The sequence below is a fragment of the Perognathus longimembris genome, chromosome 13, assembly GCF_023159225.1.
Source record: "Perognathus longimembris pacificus isolate PPM17 chromosome 13, ASM2315922v1, whole genome shotgun sequence".
Classification (NCBI taxonomy): Eukaryota; Metazoa; Chordata; class Mammalia; order Rodentia; family Heteromyidae; genus Perognathus; species Perognathus longimembris.
In genome coordinates, this window is record NC_063173.1 from 39,329,568 (window position 1) to 39,352,470 (window position 22,903).

The 22,903-nt window shown below is 39.9% G+C and overlaps 1 protein-coding gene across 1 annotated transcript; it reads right to left on the minus strand.

Annotated features, from left to right (window-relative positions):
- Positions 1-643: 643 nt before the first annotated feature.
- Positions 644-22,669, minus strand: Traf6 (TNF receptor associated factor 6). The gene is made up of 7 exons (XM_048360054.1): positions 22,562-22,669; positions 17,358-17,670; positions 14,030-14,180; positions 12,765-12,923; positions 10,773-10,844; positions 7,575-7,652; positions 644-3,476 (listed from the first exon to the last, which is right to left on the minus strand). Exons 2-7 carry the CDS (start codon positions 17,651-17,653, stop codon positions 2,643-2,645), a joined length of 1,590 nt encoding a protein of 529 aa, XP_048216011.1. The 5' UTR covers positions 17,654-17,670; positions 22,562-22,669; the 3' UTR covers positions 644-2,642.
- Positions 22,670-22,903: the final 234 nt, after the last annotated feature.

Genomic DNA, 22,903 nt, shown 5'->3' on the forward strand with positions numbered 1-22,903 from the left:
GGTTTGCCAATGTTCTGCTGGCTAGAACTTAAAATTTCTCAAGATTTTATGGTTGGAGGGGTCCTGGGAAACATCTAGTTTTACTCACTTTATAGATGGGAAATGTGAAGCTACAAAGAAGCTGACTGTAGGCAAAAAACAGTTAAGATTCCTGAGGCTTATTTTTTTTTTAAATGAAGCAACATAACCAAAGCAGGAAATGACTCTTCTTGGTACCTAATACAGACATGCTTTTAATAGAAATTTGACCAGGAAGCTTTTAAATATCATTTCCTTCTTTTAAGAGGTGGGGGGAATGAGGAGGAGGAGTTTAATGTCTTGTAGCAAGTTAATTTTCTTTTGGGATTAAAAAATACATGTTTGGGGCTGGGAATATGGCCTAGTGGCAAGAGTGCTTGCCTCCTACACATGAAGCTCTCGGTTCGATTCCCCAGCACCACATATATGGAAAACGGCCAGAAGGGGCGCTGTGGCTCAGGTGGCAGAGTGCTAGCCTTGAGGGGGAAGAAGCCAGGGATGGTGCTCAGGCCCTGAGTCCAAGGCCCAGGACTGGCCAAAAAATAAAAAATAAAAAATAAAAAAATACATGTTTGTAGTAGAAAATGTTAATTATGCAAGAGCACATAAAGAAAACAGAGCCATTAAAAACAGTTCAGTTTTATTTCCTTCAAGCTTTTTTTATGCAAATACAAAAAATAACTACTGCTTTTTAAATGGGATTTGATAATGATTTATTCAATGGAAAATGATCAGAGGAATAGCAGCAGTGCAGGTTCCCCTACCTAGAGGATGGTGTTGCGATGATGTGTGCAAGCATGGTTAAGAGGCACAAATGTTCTGGAATAACCAGGTAGCTAGTGATGAGCTTGTGGTATTGGCACAGTGTAAGGAAACAAGGATCTCTCCTTGACCTTTATTTCCACTTGAACAAAAATCACCAGAAGAAGAGATTAAAAACAAGAACAGGAGCGGGGATAAAGGGAAAGATCAATGTGGTATTTGCTTGCAGTTGAAAACTAGAGTCCTTTTCGTGGAGAAGGTCCATGGTATCCCCTTGAAATTGAGGCAGATCTTGAACAGTGGTCAGGGGCTCTGAGTTGGCTTCTTGAAAGGTACAATGCCATCTCTTGTTAAATAAACTTGTATAAACAGCAGTGGATGGATCCACTTAGATTCTTCTTAAGAGTTCACCCTAGGTGTGGTACTCTTTGAGAACTAGATTCCATAGCATTTTACATATACAGGCCTTAATACAGAATGGCACAAAATTCATCTCTATTAGGAACACCTGGGTACTTCAATACATTCCAGAGGATGGGCCTCAGAACATAGCATAACTGACTAAGGCAATTCATTTAAACTGTCACGATACAACCACTATGGTATCTAATCTGGGTCAGTGAGTGAAGTCAGGGACCTCTGACCTATGTCCCAAGTTTTAAAAAAGTTTCTTTTTTTTTGGCAGTACAAGAGTCTTGTGCTTGCTAGGCAGATGCTCATCCTCTGATATGTGCTTCAAGACTTCATTTTCAGTGATTGTTTCCTGCCCATGCACATGCCTGAGCCATTATCCACTTATTTTAGGTTTCCCATTGCAGCAGAACAACAGGCACTTGTCACCACATTCAGCTCTCAGTCAAGAAGGGGGTCTCACACAAACTTTTCTGCCTAGCTGGCCTACAAATATGATCCTCCTAATCTCAGCCTCCCAGGTAGGAGTAGAGGTGTGAACCAGTGATTTTAGAAAATCAGTTTTGTTTCATTTAATTTACCTAAATTAGAGGGTGTTTGGAAGATTCACATCACTGAGATGCCATATAGTTGGTGATAGCTTGTAATTTTTATGTTAGTGATTTTGTGGCCATAAACGAAGACATTCCCAGGGCTATTGAGTTCACATAGTTTAGCACTCACAGGTGGTACCCACAAGGCATTTAGCATTATAAACTCTGGAGAAGCTGCCACTGAGGGTACTGCCACTGTGGGCTCAAGGACATGTAAGCAAGGAAGAATGAAACACCAGCTCCTATCCATATTTACACTAAACAAGTAAGGCTATTCTTATGTTTAAACCAGTCCCTGAATATCCTTAGTTAACATCCTGAGGGAGACTTAGGATGAATGAGAACTTAAGCTTTTAAGGATCTTGGTTCAAATCCTTGGCAATCAGTAGGCCACATTTGAGAACTTAGTATGTAGAGCAACAACTCTCCCTGTTGGCACTAGCACAGGTAGTAGTGATTCTTGCATTTAGTATATTACATACAATACTACAAAAATAAACTGACATTTTAAAGCAAAGTCCATTGTTATGAAAAGTTTGAGTTGTACAGCTCCAACTCTGGGCTTTTTGACAATCAAACACATTGGAGCAGCAGCCCATGAAAGTACAACAAAAGAGGTAATCTGACACAACAGCTACTGATATCCTCAGGCCCTTCAGGTGTAACATGGTAGAAAAAAGCATGGAATGTGTAGATCTCCAAGGGGAAAAAAAACCCTTCCTTACACATATGTAACAGGACGGGTAACTGTCCTCTTGTAGAACATTCATTGGCGGGAAGTAAATTGATCAGTATTGAGAATAGAATAGAAAAGGCACTGTTTTCCCAGATAGTTGTTTTAAAATAAACAAGGTGATACTATACCCCTGTGTCAGTACTTCGTGGCTGGAAGCCCTCCTTTCGAAGGCTTCCCATGTCAAAGCGGGTGGAGACTTCACAGCGTACTAATAATGTGTCATCCTTAATGAAGGTTCTCTGTCTTAAGGCTTCAAGATGCATAAATGTTACATAGCCAAAACCCTTGGGGTTCCGTGGGATGGTAGGCCGCTGGAAAGCAAGAAGTTCTGGTTTGGCATCCATAACTTCTTCATGGTTTTGCCTGATTGGTGCTTCAGACTGATCAAGAATTGTGAGGCGTATTGTACCTTGGAAGGGCCAGGGGAGGTGGCTGTCATACTCACCTTGCATGGTGTGGACAAAGAGGGATATGTAGTTAGCGCAGCGCTGAGCAGTTGGTAACTGCAGGTGCAGGCGCATGCAGAGTTTGTACCCAGGTTTGCCTGTGTAGAATCCAGGGCTATGAATGACAACAGGTTTCTCTTCTTCTTGAGATTTCAAGTGCATCCCAAAGTTGCCGATCTTCCAAATGTAAATCCCATTGCACTGCTGTGCTTCAATTTCAGCAACTTTGTCCTCAAGGCTACGTATGGTTCGTTTGAGCTCACTCACGTACATACTTTGAGTTTCCATTTTAGCAGTCAGCTCTCGGATTTGATGGTCCTGTCTTACAAGGCGACCTTCTAAATGCTGAATGGTTTCCATGAAGTTCTGGACATCTGGGTCATAAGCCCGTGGCAGAGAGTTATCATAGGTGGGTAAAGCGAGGTTTATACTGTGAACAGCCTGGGCCAGCATTCTCATGTGTGACTGTGTATTCTCTTGCAGATGGCGTGCCAAGTGATTTCTCTGCATCTAAAATCCAAGCACAAGCCTTAGATTGGGCAAAGACATTTGAGAGAACCAGGAAAAGGATCTAGGACAGAGCAAATCAAAGTTTTTAAGTAGCACCATCACTTCCTACAATCCTCTCTTTGTCATCATTGGATGGTTTTTAATGTTTTGGTGGGTACAATGGGTCAGTTCGTTTTGCTCATGGGTGAGGTGATGCTTACCACTTTAAGGCATGCTTCAGCTTTTTACTGATTATATAGAGAAGGAGCCTCACATACTTTTATGCCTGGGCTGGCTTTGAATCACAATCCTCTAGTTCTCAGCCTCTTGAGTAGCTAGGACTAACAGCCTGAGCCACCAGCACAGCACATTCATTAGATTCCTGAACCAAGTGAAATGATCCTGCCTCTTAGTAAACAAAACAACTGAGGCTCCCTTCCATCCCCATAAATACCTTTCTCTGCTGACTGACTCACAGATGACTTTGTTCATGTTCTAACCCCCCAGACAGTTCACTCAGATATTCTTTCTCTTTTATCTTCAAACTTTTTTCCCCCTACGTTAGAGGAGTGGGGGGGACCTTCTAAGGGTCCTCTGGATATTAAAAAACATCATTATGGGCCATATAAATGGTCAGTACAGGCACACTGGCCTAGGGGAGCTGATGACAATGGACAAAAAAAAGAACTACCTGTCTGTCCCATCATGTGCCCAACAATTGCTCCAGTTTCACAGGGCCTGCAAACAAGATGTTTCCCAAGCCTGACACTCTTTCTTCCTTCAGAATACAATTATTAAAATCTTTTCCACTATAAAAAAGGTAAATATTTCTACTGCCTTGATGCCACTAGTTACTAACTTTTCTCCCCCTTTCCTTTAAAACTATGGGGTCTTCCCCAACTCCTAATTTACAATGCAAATCAATTTCAAATTGTCTGTCTCCATAGTATTCCAAGGCCACCAATAACATCCTAAATGTTATATATAAAATAATCCTAACAAATTTTACTATAAAAGAAATTCAAGTATATTATAGAGAAACAGAAAATACAGATTAAAAACAGGTCACCTATTATCTCAACTAGCTTCATTAATACATGATGTATTACCTTCAAGGCTTTTTCTCTATGCGTATAAACAATACAAGGTTTTTCCACAAAATGCAATCATACTACATACCATTTTAATCTTTTAAATTATTATCATTATTTTTCCAGTTGTGGGGCTTGGGTGCTGTCCCTGAGCTCTTCAGCTCATGGCTAGTGCTCTACCACTTGAGCCACAGTGCCACTTCCAGTTTTCTGGTGGTTAACTGGGAAGTCTCAAGGACTTTCCTGCCTGGACTGACTTTGAACCATGATCCTCAGATCTCAGCCTCCTAAGTAGCTAGGATTACAGGTTTGAGCCACTGGCACCCAGAAATCTTTTAAATTATTAAATATGTTTATTATAAATAAGGTTTAAAAAGCATGACAGAAAAAAAAGTGTGATTGCATTCTCCAGAAACAACAATTTATCACAAATAATGCTCAGTTAGATACTGGAAACTGCTGGTCACTAATCTTAAAGATGATCTGGGAGACTGTAACAATACCTTCCTTGTCTTTGCCTTGCTTACCTATTCCTAATATTGTTTATTCATGATTCTTTTCCTAGGTCTATTTCTCTTCCCTGTAAGTCTTATTCCATCTGAGCACAATCACACCTTTCATCACTACCAAAACTTGCTTTCTGAATCAATATTCTAAGTCCCAGTTTCTTTTTGGAGCTTAAGACCACATTTGTACTGCTTGGCAGTTGTCTTTACCCAGATGTCCTGTAGCTAAGGAAACTCCTATCTCCAATTCCACAATATTGAAACAGCATCATTATTATTTGCCGGAGCCAGCCAGCAGCGAAAGGGAATCCTGATTGAGGGGGCGAGGATTAAAGAAAAAGAAAAATACAAGACAAGAGAAAAAAGACAAGAGACAAAAGATGGGGTTCGGGAGGTCTGCAGCTCAGGATTGTAGCTCAAGACTGCAGCCATGTTTATTCTTAACTTCCAGTTTATATGCAGTTTGAAAACCAGGAAATAGCATAGGGTTAAAATTCCAGAACACAGGGGCTGGGGATATAGCCTAGTGGCAAGAGTGCCTGCCTCGTATACATGAGGCCCTAGGTTTGATTCCCCAGCACCACATATACAGAAAACGGCCAGAAGCGGCGCTGTGGCTCAAGTGGCAGAGTGCTAGCCTTGAGCGGGAAGAAGCCAGGGACAGTGCTCAGGCCCTGAGTCCAAGGCCCAGGACTGGCCAAAAAAAAAAAAAAAAAAAAAAAATTCCAGAACACAAAAAGGCTTGGAGTTAGCAATATCCGGTAGCTAAGACAGGATGAGGTTGGTTAACATAAAAATGGACTCTGGCAGACATAGTAAAGCATTTCCGATTTTCCATTAAGCCATGTCCTTGCATGTTCTTGAAAACACAGCCAGAGGAAGAATTAAACTGCCGCTTGGCTCCCAACAATTATTTTTCCTTGGCTCCCAACGATTATTTTTCCCACAGTTCTGTGTTTACTCTTTTTCTTTCTTGTTGGTTGTTGTGCTTGAACTCTGGGCCTGGGCACTGTCCCTGAGCTCTTTGGCTCACGGCTAGTGCTATACCACTTGAGTCAGAGAGCCACTTCTGGCTTTCTGGTGGTTAATTGGAGATAAGAGTCTCATGAACGTTTCTGCTTGGGCTGGCTTTGAACTTCAATCCTCAGATCTCAGTCTCCTAAGTAGCTAGGATTACAGGTATAAGCCCAGCTTCTTCTTGTTTTGTTAAATGGTTCTTCTACTATCTGGGGATGAAGGTATTATGCCAGATTTCTGGTCCCCAAAGACCACCAAGGCGCCGATACCAATGCAAACTCATGAGAGTCTTTATTGCAAGCTCGAGCCTGGACTCCCAATCATCACCAACACAGCGGATCTGGATTGAGAGCCCCAACCCTCAGATAGGCAGGGTTTTTATTGTGATTACAACAGGGGCAGGTTATTTCCAACTTGGCAGATACCTGATTGGATGGCATTTAGCAAGCAAGTCTTGTCCTATTTCTATTGGCTATCTACCCTTTCAGTTATCTATTTTGGCTTTGATATCGGGAACTAGCCTCGATATCAGGAATTGACAACAGGTGGTCACATAGCACTGATGCAGGGGGTTAGTACAGGGGGTAGAGCAAGTCACAAATGGGTTAAGCAAGCCGTTTACAGAAGCAGAATATTGAGGTCAGGCTGACCTAGTACCAACTTTATTTTAACAATTGCGACCATGTTTCCCCATTACCACTAAGCAAGCTTGAGTGGGCTAAAACAATCTAGTACTCAATCATAAGTAAACCAACCCAACAGTTACCATGGCATTTCTACTACTATTATGGTTATTTCTATAGTCTGTGACTATGATCATTTTTTTACTGTCTGTTATCATGGTGGCTACCCAGGTATAGAGGTGAACAAGTGCTCCCTACATTTTTAAATGTCAAATTACAAGAAACTAGTCTCACGGGTTGGGGTGCAGCCTTCTATCATGGAGTCATCACTAGAGTTTAGAAGCTGTTATAATTTTAACACTAAAACTTATATTTAGTTACTCCAGTTTTCAGGTCAGTCCTAACATTGGCAGGAAACCAAGACTTTCTCTAGATGTTCCCTCTCCTTTGCCCACCATATCTAATTAATTATACAGTCAATACATTTTTCCCTCCTAGAAATACCTTGGGCTCCTAGATCCAACTCCATTGGAATACCTACCTCCACTTCAAGTCTCTGACACTGCCATCGAATAACATGAAACAAACTACCTGTGTTTTCACAATCACTACGTTCACCCACTCACTAGTCAGCTCTCTCTTGTCCTCTTGTAGACAAGTTTGTCCATCTGTGAAGATTTTGGCCTATACATCATGTTTCGTCATATCTTTCTAAATGCATTAGCTGCAGTTAAGCATGACTAAAACATTTAGGCTAAGCATATATGTGCTTATAACATCTATGTCTAATTTTTGTATTTTATATATAAGCATATATATGTATATATATAAAGTTATCATCTTTTCTTATACTTAAGAAGTCAAAGAAAAAAGAAAACTTACCTTTTCATGGCAACCAAAGGTACTGAATGTGCATGGGATTGGGGCTGTAGGACAGTCTAGATCATAATGATTAGGCATCTTAAAGTCAAAACAGAGGGTAAAAAAGTTTTAGCCTGAATGTTCTGTACTACTTTGACAAAATTATACATAATATTCTATCATGATATGCTCTCCAAAATCCACTAAAATTTATTTCATAAAGTGAAATTTTCCTATTGCTGGGAGGTGGTATCTCTTAACAATGTCCTTTAGTTACTTTCCAACAGAGTCTTATATGAAGATGTGAAGCTTCTCTCCATTTATGAAATCTCACTTCCCTGATTTTTAAAAAGTCCCCCTTCCCTGGCAATTAAAAAAAAACAAAACAAAACATACACACACAACTTTTATAACAACTACAACTGCAAACTCAACCAGGCCCTCTCTGTTGTCTAGGCCATGTGATAGGGACCTGCATGCATTAAAGTCATGCATTACTTCACTCATGATAGCTTTTTATAAATTATCCGATTTTTTGCTAAGCTGGACACATTTTAGCTATTCTGGAAGACTTTGTTATTAATAAAAGCTCTAAAGAAGTCTCAGCCTTTAATCTGTGGACTCCAAGTTACATTCATGAGAGCTTGTTTGGAGGGTCTGGCAGGAAAGTACAGCTACTTCTATACCCTTGATCAAAGAACAGTTCTTCTCATCCCAGCTTCTGGCTGGGATGGGGATGCACATGGAATGGTGAGAAAGAAGACACTAGACTAGCTGGTCAAAGCAGCCAAACCAACTCCAGTGATCAGTGAGGTGACAGATGTTATAGCCAGGTGCCCTCACGTCCTCAATGACACATTCTTTATGGTTAAATCTATTATACAGAATCACATTAAAAATATATTGGTGTCAAGAGTTGGAAGGTAGTTCAGTGGTAAAACACTTGCCTAATATGTACAAAATCCTGGATTCAATCCTCAGAACTACAAGGGGAAAAAAGCCTGACAAATGTAGTGCCAAGCTTTTTTTTTTAAAAGAAATTTAACTTGGCTATAGTTGTACCTGCATTATCACTGTATTTTATCTGAGTATATTGGAAACCGTATATATTGGTATGAGAACTAGGAAAGTGAAAGGGAATACCAAAATTAAGAGACACAGGATAAAAAGACAAACGACTCCAAAAGCAATACTTGCAAAACTGTTTGGTGTAAACCAAATGAACAACTCATGGGGGGAGGGGGAAAGGGAGAGGGTGGAGGGGGGAATGAGGGAGGAGGTAACAAACAGTACAAGAAATGTATCCAATGCCTAACATATGAAACTGTAACCTCTCTGTACATCACTTTGACAATAAATACGGAAAAAGGGCTGGGGATATAGCCTAGTGGCAAGAGTGCCTGCCTCGAATACACAAGGCCCTAGGTTCGATTCCCCAGCACCACATATACAGAAAACGGCCAGAAGCGGCGCTGTGGCTCAAGAGGCAGAGTGCTAGCCTTGAGCGGGAAGAAGCCAGGGACAGTGCTCAGGCCCTGAGTCCAAGGCCCAGGACTGGCCAAAAAAAAAAAAAAATAAAAAAAAAAAATAAATAAATACGGAAAAAAAAAAGAAATTTAACTTGGCTATAGTTATGGACCAGAGAGCACAGCTAGGCTCAAACTGTAGCTTTTTAAAAAAGTTTTTATTATAAAACTGATGTACAGAGTGGTTACAGTTTCATACGTTAGGCATTGGATACATTTCTTGTACTGTTTGTTACCTTGTCCCTCAAAACTGTAGCTTTTATAATGCTTTGTCTAGGTTTTTATCCTATATTAAATTTCATCTTAACTTGTTTTAAAATATACTGCATGGCTTCAAGTATTAAAAGAGAACAAAAGAGCTGGGTGCCAGGGGCTCACGCCTGTAATCCTAGCTACTCAGAAAGCTGAGATCTGAGGATCATGCTTCAAAGCCAGACCAGGCAGTAAAGTCTGTGAGGCTCTTATCTCCAATTAACCACCAGAAAACTGGAAGTGGTGCCATGGCTCAAGTGGTAGAGAGCTCTAAAGCTCAAGGATAGCACCCCAGGCCCAGAGTTCAAGCCCCACAAATAAAATAAAAGGAATATATGTACTGGGTGGGTCACATTTGTAATCTTAGCTACTCAGGAGGCTGAGATCTTGGTTTGAGGCCAGCCCAGGCAGTTAAGTTTGAGTTTGTAAGACTTTTATCTCCAATTAACCACCAAAAAAGCTAGAAGTACAGTTGTAGCTTAAGTGGTAAAGTACTAGCCTTGAACACACACACACACACACACACACACACACACACATACACACACACACAGAAAGTGACTCAGGAGCAGTGCCTAGACCCTGAGGTCAAGCCCCCGGACAATTTTCCCCTTCCCCCAATAAAAGAAATAAATGGAGAAATGCAGTAAAAATGACAGGTTTTGCTGCTTCTACTTCATAAAGTATCAATAATGATCTGCGAGTTTATAGGGTATTTACAGATCTAGTGACTAATATTTGTATTTTGTGGCTAAACTCCCCAAATGTCAAAAAGATAGCAACAAGATGGAATTTTCCTTTTTCTAATAATTAAAACATAGTTTTCTACTATAACTACTATCTCTGAGGATGCCCCATCAGTAGCCTAACAGACAAAGGAAGAGAAATCTCAAAACTTTCCTATTGTCTCAGGAGGTACCACTGCAAATAATGTTCTACTACTGGGTTAATTAGTTTTCTTCTATTTCATGGTTCTGTTATTCTGTCAGCCTGTCTCTGGATACCCAAGATCCTCATTTCACAGGGTGTAACAATAAGTATCTTTTTTTTCATTTCTTAAACAGGGCTTTTAGTTTCCATTGTTTCTATCTTATAATTATCTAGTTTTCACCAGAATTCTTTCTGTTGTGGGTGGTGCTGGGGATCAAGCCTAGCACACCTTATGCATCCTAGGCAAGTGTTTTACCCTGACTGTATCCCTAGCCCTGCAATTTTTATAAATATACATAAATGTAGGCATTATGGTAATGACTTAGGAATTATAAAAGTTCTTCATGTTGTTGTTTTGATGTTACTAACTACATTAATGTATGTGAGAACTTTCCGCAGTTCTAAGTTTTTCAAATTATATTAATTCTGCCTAATTGTTTTACATTAAAAAACCCGAACACTTCCTTAAACTATTTGAGAATACTTATTTTTTAAAAGGAAATTGTTATACCTGTTCTCTGATGAGCATGGTATTGCAGTATTCACAGATGACATTTGCCAAAGGGCAGTTCTGGTCATGGATCTAAATTTCATGAGAAAATAATGGAAGAAAAGTATAAGAAAATTAAAAAAACACACACACACAAAGAAAGTAATTTTTTAAAACAAGTACTTTTTTCACTATGTACATACTAAGGACATTGGTTTGTGTAAAGCTAACAGGTAACCAGTTTTTAAAGTCCCTTTTAACTGGAGGCACATTATTTGTGACTAGTTGGGCCATTTTTCCAAAGGCAATCTTTTCCTAAAATTTTCAGCATTAGCATGACAATCTAATGACAATCCTTGTAAGTACAGTTACAGAACAAATGCATTATTAAGGCACAAGGCTTTGGTGCTCATGTTCTCATATGCTCAGAAAGGTACATCTTGTTTTTCTATAATACAGTGACTGTAGCTGACATGTGGAAGTCACATGCCATTCCATCTAATTTACTCAAGTTTATCTCGATGTCAATTTGCTCCAATGATGACTGAAACTTCTCTACATAATAAGCAAATCATTTGCTTTTTAATTGGCTTATATGTTATATGAGGGGAAGAACTTCATTTAGCAGAATTTTTTTGAATAGCAATATACTAAATATGGTAGGTTTCCTTTCCTACAGAAAACTGGGAAATATTTAAAAGAACTAAAGGCTGCAGAAGGATCTAAGCATCAGTTATAAAGGAACATAAATTACAGTTGGTTATTTTAGTGGAGTACAAAGGATAGGCACCAAGGGCTAAGCTTTGGGGTTAGTTTTGACATTGACAACATTAATATAAAACTTTGTTTTGTTTTTCTGCCGTCCTGGGGCTTGAACTCAAGGCCTGAGCACTGTCCCTGGCTTCTCTTTGCTCAAGGCTAGCACTCTTACACTTGAGCCATAGCACCACTTCCAATATATAAAACTTTATAACTCTCAATATCCTTGTTTCTGCATGAAAAACTACTGAGCCATCATCACAATGTTATATGCTATATAATTTTTTTTTTAAAGAACAACTTAATGAGCCAGGTGCTGGTAGCTCATGCCTGTATCCTAGCTACTGGAGAGGCTGAGATCTGATGATCAAGGTTCAAAGCCAGCCAGGGCAGGAAAGTCCATGAGATTCTTATTTCCAAGTATCCACCAGAAAACCAGAAGTGGCATTGTGGCTCAAGGGGTAGAGTGCTAGCCTTCAGCTGAAGATGAAGAGCTCAGGGACAGTGCCTAGTGTTCAAGCCCCCAAACCACCACCACCACCGACAAAACAACAACAAAAATACTTCTTAATGAAAGTGTAACAAACATACTGAAAAGAACATGAAGCATAATAAATTATCACCAACAGAACATACTTTGCTTGAAATAATTTAGCCTTCAGCTGTAACAAACCAATCTCTCTTGCACAGTGATTTTTATACAGTAATCATTCTACTTGTTTGTTAGCAATCATATCAGCCTTTAATATCTGCTGTGTGCTAGTGGCTCGTTCCTGGAATCCTACTCAGGAGACTAAGATCTGAGGATCATGGTTCAAAGCCAGGCCAGGGAGAAAAGCCCGTGAGACTCTTATCTCCAATTAACCATCAAAAAGCTGGAAGTAGAACTGTGGCTCAAGTAGCAGAGCACTAACCTTGAGCTAAATAGCTAGGCAAATGTGGAAGTTCAAGATCCAGTACCAGAAAAAAAACAAAAAACACCATATACAGGAAAGTAAAACAGCCTATTTCTTTGCTAGTTATTTCCTTGTCATTTGAAGATTTACAACCGCAGGAACTAGTATAATGTTTTCTAACAAAGACATGCAGATATTAACTCCACCTTTTTTTCCAATGACTCAGTAAACTTTGGTTTTTACAAATACATTAAAAAACTGATATGTACATTCACTAGTGTGTACTGCAAATCCCTTCAATATATATATCTTTAAAATTTTTTAAAAGAAGTATTAATAAATCCAAGTTAGTACATGCCTCTTTCTCTTCAAATGCCATGGATACAGCACAGTTAATACAAGAAACTTGTCTCCTTGGACAATCCTCGAGAATGTGAATATTAAATTGGAATTTCGGCAAGGGACGCTGGCATTGGGGACAATTCATAAGAGCAAACTCGCAATGAGCTTTATGATCCTAGAATACAGAAAAAAAAATTATTACCTGCCAACACTAAAAATGTTTTCTAATGATAATTTCACCTAAGATTATACTGTTCTCCTTTATAGAATGTCATAATTCTATATTATCTAATATATACTAAAAAACAACTCATAGTATGAAGGCTTTTCACACAGTTGTAGACTGGAAGTTTTGGAAGTTTATGCAAAGAATGTGAATTCTCAATTCTAGAACAGATGGGAAGAAGTCAGATTTTCAGGCTAACAATTTAGTGCTCGTTAAAAGAACCAGTCCTTTTAAAAAAGGGCTAACTTGGGTTTGGGAATATGGCCTAGTGGTAGAGTGCTTGCCTCGTATACATGAAGCCCTGGGTTCAATTCTTCAGCACCACATATATAGAAAAAGCCAGAAGTGGCACTGTGGCTCAAGTGGTACAGTGCTAGCCTTGAGCAAAAAGAAGCCAGGGACAGTGCTCAGACCCTGATCAGGTTCAAGCCTCAGTACAGGCAATAATAATAATAATAAAAAAATGGCAGGCTGCACAGCACATTTAAACAGTAAATTTCACGTAGAACATGAACTGTAATTAGTTTCTAGTAAAAACTACCAAAGTAAAAAACTGATTTATCATAACCTAAAAGCAAACTCCTTCATGATTGCTTCAATTCATTTCAATGTATAGGAACATTTCAATTAGCAAATAATAAAATAGATGATTCAGAAAAAGAGACAGAGAAAAAAAAAGAATATCAAGATGTACTTGAGGGTACATAGTATGTGCTACTTTTTTCAAAGTGAGAGAAATAAAGTTAGGGGACTAAAATGTGACTCTTGTATTTAAGAAATTCATGATCAGTTTTACTGTAGTATATGCTCAACCTCAAAAACTTATAGAACACTTTTATTGTTAGGGCAAACCCAGAGTAGACTGCATACAAAATTGTTTTCTTCTTAAATTCATTATATTTAATAACCAAAGGGTTAGTACTAACTCAAGAATTTAGTAGCCAGTTATTCATTTATCATATGGTAGGTATAGTGAATGTAAAGATAAATAGAAGGACCCTTCTCTCTAGAACCTGCTTTGTATACCATGCTAAGCTAGAAAAGGACTTTAATACCTCAAGATGTCTCAGTTCCATTTTGTGCAGACAACCTTCATTTGGACACTTAACCATCAGAGAAAGAATCTCTCGTTTTGCAAAATTGTCGGGAAACAGTTGGTTTTCCAATAGGATTTCATTGTCCACCGGACACTTGTGACCTGCATCCCTAAAAGAAATAATCTGATGATTTAAACATTCATTTGAGAAAAATCAACTTTACTGAATAAAACAATTTAGCATACTAGATTGCATAGGACCATCAAAATCATCTGACCTTTTATGTATAGTTCAACTATTCTTTTATGTGTACAAACAAACACCATATTGATGACCTATCAAAAGCCAGATTTTAGATGGTAGGGTAGATTCCACCTAGAAAATGAGAAAAGGTGTAGAATAGAATCCTAATTTGACACAAAATGAAGGGAAAGTTAATGCGAACTCCAGCAACCTAGCTGACCTCAATACAACCAACTAGTAGGAGGGACTATGTTCATAATACTGTATCATGCCTATCATGCATTGCTCAGTAGTTATAAGAAAAAAACCTATCAGTGCTACCCCCACAAGTCTTCATTTTAAGGTCTACTCTGAAAACAGTCATTGTGATTCTAACTCCTGGGCAATAGGTTTCTTTTATTTGATTATGCAAGGGTGCATAGGAGTTAAAACAACTTACATCCTGGGTTTTTTTTTTTTTGTTTTTTTTTTTGGTCTATTTGGGCTTGAACTCACGGCCTGGGTGCTTTCCCTTAGCTGTTTTGCTCAAGGCTGGTATGCTGCTACTTGAGTGAAAGCTCCATTGCTGGCTTTTTGGTGGTTCATGGATGATAAAGAGTCTCATAGACTTTCCTGCTCAGGTTGGCTTTGAACGTGATCCTCAGATCTCAAGTCTCCTGAATAGCTATGATTACAGGCATAAGCCACCAGCACCAAACTTCCCAGTGCTTTATCCATTTTGTGATGGGAAAAACCACCATAGAGTTGTGTCATTCCTTTTTAACTTTTTTGGAATGTCTCCTTCACTGACAAAGTGTCAATCACCCTAATCAACATGTGCTGAGTACCTCCTGTGTGCTCATCAGTGCTCACTGCTGTGGTAAGCAAAAAAAAAAAAAAAATGACAAAAAATAAAAAAGGCATCTGCTATCAAATGGCATAGAGCTAATCAGCAATGAGCAATACAATTTATCTTCATGGGGCCTCTCTCAGATTGTATAATGGCCTTTTTACATTGACAAAGACACTGGGAATATGGAAAGCCACGAACAACTTTATCAAAATGCAACTCAAACCTAAAGTAATACATACATAAGAGAAAGCAAGAACCTTCCAAAGCAAACTGAAAATCATTACCCATACTTTTGGCTATCATTCCAAAAGAAAATAGAATTACACTGAGATGCACTTTGATTCTCTGAGTGACTAGAACCAATGAAGAATTTCAGAGCAGTTCCTTTAAGAATATTAAGGCCAAAACCAGATGTTATTTCTAGCGTAGAGGAACAACAGAGGTTGGGAAAAGCCTCAGATTTCCTTTTGTGGGTTCTGTTTTCTTTTCAGATCACTGTCCCACTGCTTTGAACATGAAATATTTTGCTATTAAAGAACTGTTAACGTGAGTTACCTCTGGGACATGGGTGACATTTGATATTTCAGAATATAGTATCATTTTTACCCAACTAGAATATAAGTAAGAAAACCCTTCAAAGAGGCAACAAAGGGTGAGCCTTTACCCTGGTCTCCTAGGTATCCTAAGTTTCTGGTTTTAATCAGTGGCTGTCTTGCTTCCAGGAGACACTGTGTATCTCAGAGCTGGAAGAGGGGTGGGTACTGTTAGTATGTAGGGGACAGACACCATCCCTATGGCTACAAATCCTAACCAAGTAACTATCTGGTACAAAATATTAACAGTGCCAAGACTGAGAAAATCCCCTTAAACAGATCTTGTTAACTGAACACCTGGCAACACATTTCTCCCATAAATTAAGAAAAGGACCATAGCTCCTTATAACAAATTATGCCCAGTCTGAGGTATTGATATTAATTTCAAGTCCAAACTCAAGAGATAAAAAACCTATGAGACATGGAGTTGAGTAAAATCTATTTAGGAGTAATTATGGCTTAGTCATTAATGTAGCAATGTAGTTATTGGAGCACGAGGACACTGGCTTCAATTGATGAATTAATTCATTGATGGGTTCATAATTTAATGGCCTATGGGGGGGGGGGTGACTGAAACCTAGGTGTTGGGACCCAGTTGAAGGGAGTGAGTCTCAGTGTCTGCCTCTTTCTCACCCATGTACTGTCATCACTTTAAAACAACAATACACTGAGCACCTACCATGGGCCTGTCACTATTATCAGCACTCAAGAAATAAAAAAAGTTCACCGTTAGCAAAGGAAAGGAGGCAAAAGAGGTTCAAGAACCTCCTGTATTTAAACACAATTTGCAATGTTCTGGGCTTATTTATTTGTCTTGTATGTTTTGAATGCCAAAATGTTTTAAAAATTAAACTGTTACTTTATATTAGAAAAAAAAAAGAAGACGGATCTAAAGTTTTGCTCTTCATGGGCTTATCTTCTAGTAGGGCAAGGAGGTAACAAATTATGAAGGTGTATCAGAAAGCAAAAGTACTAGGGGAAAAAAAAAGTAGACCCTGGTAAGAATGAGAAATATTGTAGAGAAAGTAGATATGACCTTGCTGTGGTATAAATAGAGTACAGAGAACCTACAGGAGAAGGATATTTCAGCCACACTGGAGGGAGTTCAAGGGGTTAGTTAGGATAAGAATGTTCATGGAGAAAACAGCTAAAGCAACTCAGCAAGGCAGGCACCTGCTTGACATGTTCAGTGAACAGTAAACAAGTGAATGCAAGAGAGTGAAAATGACAAAGAGGTCGGCAAACAAACCATAGGCCTATCACATAAAGCCTTTAAGGACTTTGACTCTAACCCCCAGATACCACTTCAGAATTCTCAGCAGAGGTGATGTCATCTCACTTATTTACTAGGCTCACTCTAGTAGCTGAAAAGAGACAGAAGAGGACAAGGGTCAAAGGAGGAAGTCTTGTTAGAGGTGATGGTGACTACAGTCAGTAGCAATTGAGGCAATGAGGAGGACTAGATAATGGATCCAAGTAATGAAGTAGAGCCTTTCACTTAATGTTTTCTTTAAAATGTCTGTCTATCTATCAATCAGTCTATCTATCTATCTATCTATCTATCTATCTATCTATCTATCTATCTATCTAAGTCAACCTTTTGTACAAACTGGGGTAAGACACAGTAATCACTCTGCATGTGGCTGTTGTAGCACATCATTCTCCTACGCTCACATACCTGATAGATTTGATGATGCAGGCTTTACAGAACCTGTGGCCACATGGTGTCTGCACGGCTTCCCGTAAAGCCATCAAGCAAATGGGGCATTCGTATTTGCTTTCCAGTGGTGGGTCGAACTCTACATCATAGCCCTGGATCTCTTCCATGAAGGAGCTCGAGAGGTTCCCTGTGCTGGGAGTGCTGCTCACACTGTCATCTTTCGCTGAGGTGCTGCAGGAGCTGGCCATGGCGGCACAGCAGTCACTTTCAGACTGGCTGGACTCACAGCTGTTTTCACAGTTTAACAGACTCATAGTCACTTGATTGTTGACTACTCTGTAAAAATATCAAGGAATAAATGCTTTACCACTTTTTTTATACACCAACACAACACACACACACACAAATTATCTATGCAACTCTTATATACTAGCTGGGGTAATGTTATTTATAAATGACTGTTAAAGTGTTTTTCAGCTTTCCTATTAACTACTGTTTAGTTTAATAAGTTATCTGATTCTCTCCTTCAAAAAATTTGTTATACTTCTGCAAAGCACTTGGGGCACACAAAGGCTGGGGTCCTTTAAGGAGTTCATGATCTAGTAGAATGACAATACAAGGTTAAAAAAGAAAAGGCAGGGGCTGGGAATGTGGCTTAGTGGTAGAGTGCTTGCCTTGCATGCATGAAGCCCAGTTCGATTCCTCAGTACCACATAAACAGAAAAGGCCAGAAGTGGCAGTATGGCTCAAGAGGTAGAGTACTAGCCTTGAGCAAGGATAGTGCTCAGGCCCTGAATTCAAGCCCCAGGACTGGCAAAAAAAAAAAAAAAAAAGGAAAGGCACTCAAATCGTAACACTCATTTCTATCACATTATCTGAAGATTTCTAAATGTTCAGCCTGGGGATTTCTACTATGTAGAAAGAATGGAATTTAAATCTTGTATCCTTATGTCCTCTTGGTTCAGTTAGGTCAAGTGACAATGTTTCATTATTAATGGAAAAACAAGTGAGGTTTCTTCACCAATGGAAAAGTATTATTGTAACAAGTGGATCAATGCCTTTGAAATTCTAAATTGTTAGGGTACACAGATGACTTGCTAATACCTAAACACAATCCACAGCCCATATAATTATGTCTCTATTTTAGATAACTGTTCTTGAGGAAATGTCCTATTATATGCTAGATACAGTTCGCTATAAGCGAAATGAAAGTTTCCAGTCAATACAGTATACTATTCCCCCTGCTTGTCTTCCTTTTATATAAAAATTCTATCTGCCATTTTGCCAAATACAACATTAGAAAGTACTTTCCAATCTACCACCACAAATTCCTACTTTGCCTCAAAGATTCTGAGAGCCACTGGATGAGCACCAAGGATAAGTAAGGCAGGGTTTGGGGAGAGGCCGTATGGGGAAGTGGTGAAGAGGTTAGGTGTTAGAATCTCACAGTCTGGATTTACCTCTCTCCCGTTATCACTCAGTATATTACCTGGGCAAGTGATATAACCTTTCTATGGTTCAATTCCCTCATTGCAAACAGGGTTAACATTAAGACACACCTGAGAGTTACACAGCAAGGATTAAATGCTTATTATGTGCAAAACTACAGCAGTACCGGCAGTAAGAGCAAGTTACTATTTCATAGAGTTCTATAATGTTTTAATAATTATATCAGCCTCACTTATCAAAGCGGATACTATTGGGCTTAAGAAGATTAAGAATCCAAGATTAATAAGTAACATATTATGTTTATCTGTGCTTTGAGCAATTCATTTACCAAGCAGCACTAAAGACTCATTTCTTTTTTTCTTTTTTCTGCCATCCTGGGCCTCGGACTCAGGGCCTGATCACTGTCCCTGGCTTCTTTTTGCTCACGGCTAGCACTATGCCACTTGAGCCACAACACCACTTCTGGCCTTTTTGTATATATGTGGTGCTGAGGAATCGAACTCAGGGCTTCATGTATGAGGCAAGCACTCTTGCCACTAGGCCATATTCCCAGCCCCAAGACTCATTTCTTTATGATTATACTGATTTCTATATGATTATATGGTATTATTAAAAATGAGCTATCCAGCACTGTTTACACGGAACTGATAGAATTTCCAGAAGTCAGCTGAAAAGCTTGGCATTTTATTTCATTTGTAGTTTTGATATATATTTTTTAAAAATTAAAAATGGCTCTCAAAGCCTTGTAATATCTAATCTGGATGTTAGAGAAGCACATAAATTGAAAGGAAGGAAGGAACAGGAGACAGTGGTAAACAGAAGCACTGGTCAGAGAGGGTCCTTCCCTTCTCTGCCTTCAATCCTAGCACAAATAAGTTATGCCACACCAGGGTTTATATCCTTTCTTATTTTTTCCTTCCTAAACACATTACTGAGTCCAATTATTTACTCAGGGGTATTTCCGAGACTTGTTGAGTCTGAAGATCTGTATCTTTCTAAGCTTTCTGATAAGATGATGCTGGTTATCCTATATATGTTTTCTAATTTTCACTCCCACAGAGTATACATGAGAAATCCCATTTCTACACCTTCGACAACATCAGATTTAAGTCTTTATTTTTAAAGCAGCCTTCTTTTGAGAATTGTTATGAAGCTCATATCAAAAGACAACAGCAAATATGACAACGGAGTGTACCTCTCTTTTCTTTTTCTTTTATCCAGTCCCTGGGCTTAAACTCAGGGCATGGGTGCTGTTCCTAAGCATTTTTCTCAAGGCTAGCACTAAACCATTTGAGTCACAGCTCCATTTCTAGATTTTTGGTGGTTAACCAGAAACAAAAGTTTCCCAGTTTTTCCTGCCCCAGGCTGGCTTCAACCATGATTTTTAGAGCACAGCCTCCTTAGTAGCCAAGATTACAAGTGTGAGCCACTGCTGTCTACCTGTGTATTTTTTGGCCCAAATGTCCAGTTTAAAACAAGTGTTTCTGATGGTCTACACACTGCCTTCTTCCTGTCCAGCTCAAAAACTCAGAAGTTAGTAGCTATGGGTTTCTCAGAAAACCTGTCTACTGGAGCTGGGAATATGGCCTAGTGGCAAGAGTGCTTGCCTCATATACATGAAGCCCTGGGTTCAATTCCTCAGCACCACATATATAGAAAACGGCCAGAAGTGGCGCTGTGGCTCAAGTGGCAGAGTGCTAGCCTTGAGCAAAAAGATGCCAGGGACAGGGCTCAGGCCATGAGTCCAAGCCCCAGGACTGGCAAAAAAAAAAAAAAAAAAAAGAGAGAGAGAAAAGAAAACCTGTCTACTTGGTCACAAGTCCTTCACAGTAATTCCCTGCTTTAAGACACAACACAATGCCTTATAGCTTCCAAATAAACATTGTCAGACAGCCATCCTTTTCAGTCTTCAGACCCCTGTAACTAGCTTGCAAAGAGAAAAATAAAGTTAGCAACTTTAAGTGTTATGTAGTATTTTTGTTTCTTTTTTTCTTAAGCAAGTTACCCACTTCAGCCACTATAAAAGAGAGCTATAGGTGAGTTAAAATAGTTACTATTATTTTAATATTTCTTACAACTTCTTTTCCATTTACTTACGTATTTTTTGTCCTACATGAACTAATAGAAGGCAGGGAACAAAGTTTAAATGGTTCTTTAACTTTTATGTTAAGAACCTGAAGGTTGCAATCCTTTTTTGCAGGTGGGAATCCAGTATGGTAAGTACTGCTTTAATTAGTTATTGTGGGGATGTAACTGTCAATTTATTTTGATTGCAAAATGAATGGATTTTGAAATTAGCCTTGTAAAATCTGCAAATTAGAAACTGAGTATCCATTATAATCCCAAAATAGTATTGTTTAAATGCCTTGGGCGTGAGGTAGGGTGACTGACAAAAAATTGTTCTAAGGAACTTATGGTAAGGATAGAAATGTCTAAAGTGAAAGGAACCAACAACTTACATCATGAATAGTTGCTTGTAACTGAAAGACACACATAGGTCATCATATAAAGAAATGAAAAAGAAAATTCTGAAAAATGACCTTCAGTAAAAGAAAATATTGGCAGTCACCTCCAACTTGTGACTATAGGAACTATTTATCAATTCTTTAAAAATCTATTCCAAAAATGTGCTACAATAATCAAGACATGCTGAAAAACAACAGCAACAACAACAAAGCTACTCAAGTATCATCATTGTGAATCCAAATTCAAGGTGTATTTCCTTTTTGAGGCACTACTTATTTCCTTCCAGGGGACAAGGATTTGAATGATTTCTCTTGAGTCCAAGGGGCAGAGAATTTATGAGCCACCAGGTATGAAAACTTCATCACATAAAATTCTGAAATACTGTGAGGCACATGACAAGCACATCAAAATGAAAACTCCTATGTGATCTTTGCACCCGTGACATGAGCCACTAATGCCTAAAACACATTCTTTCCCTGAGTCATCAGTCCTTCCTCCACCCCCCCCCCCCAACTTCAAAGTCAGAAAAGTCCCTTTACCTTCCCTAATGGGAAAGGAGAAAAATGCCAGCGACCAAGTTCACCAAGCCAACACTTGCAGAATCTCTTCAACAAGTTGTTCTCGTTTTCTAGACCTGTGGAACAAGACAGCAACCTGCTCTCGGAGGAGCAATCAAATCCTACACATTCAAAGCTGCTGACACTCTGGGGTGCTTTTCCGTTCACAATCAAGACAGTCCTGAGTCTCAGCTGGAGTTCTCCTGAAACCCAAAATACTAGGAACAGCTTTTTATGGGCCCAGGGTCTGGAACAATCGCTACAACTACTGAGTGCAGGGGTGGGGGAGGAAACATATGTGTCACCTCATTCTTTTTTTGCCTTCTTAACTTGCAGCCTGGGACCTCTACCTAAACTCCAAAATCGCTTTTCTTGGGACAGTGACAGAGAAAGAGATGCTGGGGATTTAAAGGGATTTTTGTTGTTGTTGTTGCTTTAAATCGAAGTTAGAAGGAGGGGAAAATCCCAAAGGCGATTTGTTTTTTGTTTTTGTTTTTTCTAGGAAGGATAAAACTCAGAGTGAGGGGAACGGGCTGAGGAAGTAGGGGACCCCCCCCAACACCAGGGAAGGGGTGACCCCGGAAGCCGAGGGGGAGGTGGGGGAAGGGGGTGCATGTGGGCAGCGAGTGGACCCGGGGCGGCTTCTAGGCCCTGGTGAAGAGCGAAGGGGTCGGCTGGGGGGGCGGGGGCGCGGCTCCCAGACCCGAGGGAAGCCAGCCGGTCAGGAGGCCAAGTCTGAGGTCGACTCACCGCTCCAGGGCGCTGGGCCGCCGAGCAAGGTTCGTCCCCACGCCGAGGCGCCGAGAGGATCCAGCGGGGGCTCCAAGTGGAGGAGGTCCTGGTGCCAACTTCCAGGCCCCCAGGCCGCCGCCACAGCGTCCCAGGACACACGGGAGGCTCTGCCCCGCCCCGCCCCGGACGCGCAGCTTCCGCCTTTTGGGCGTGAGGAGGGCAGCGAGGGGAGGGTCGCGCGCGGGGAGCTAGACAGCGCGCCCCCTAGCGCGGGTCCTCCACGGCTACGCATGCGTAGGGCTTCTGCAGCTGTCAACTGCTTCTACTCCTGCTGAGTGTTCCATCTGGGAACTCCTGATA

Excerpts from the sequence above, each read along its gene's own strand:
- Traf6 (XM_048360054.1), bottom strand. The coding sequence starts at position 17,653 with ATGAGTCTGTTAAACTGTGAAAACAGCTGTGAGTCCAGCCAGTCTGAA. Across the intron at positions 12,924-14,029 it reads TGGAACTGAGACATCTTGAG|GATCATAAAGCTCATTGCGA; the intron begins GTATTAAAGTCC and ends TCTGTATTCTAG. Across the intron at positions 3,477-7,574 it reads CCTTTGGTTGCCATGAAAAG|ATGCAGAGAAATCACTTGGC; the intron begins GTAAGTTTTCTT and ends CTTGGATTTTAG.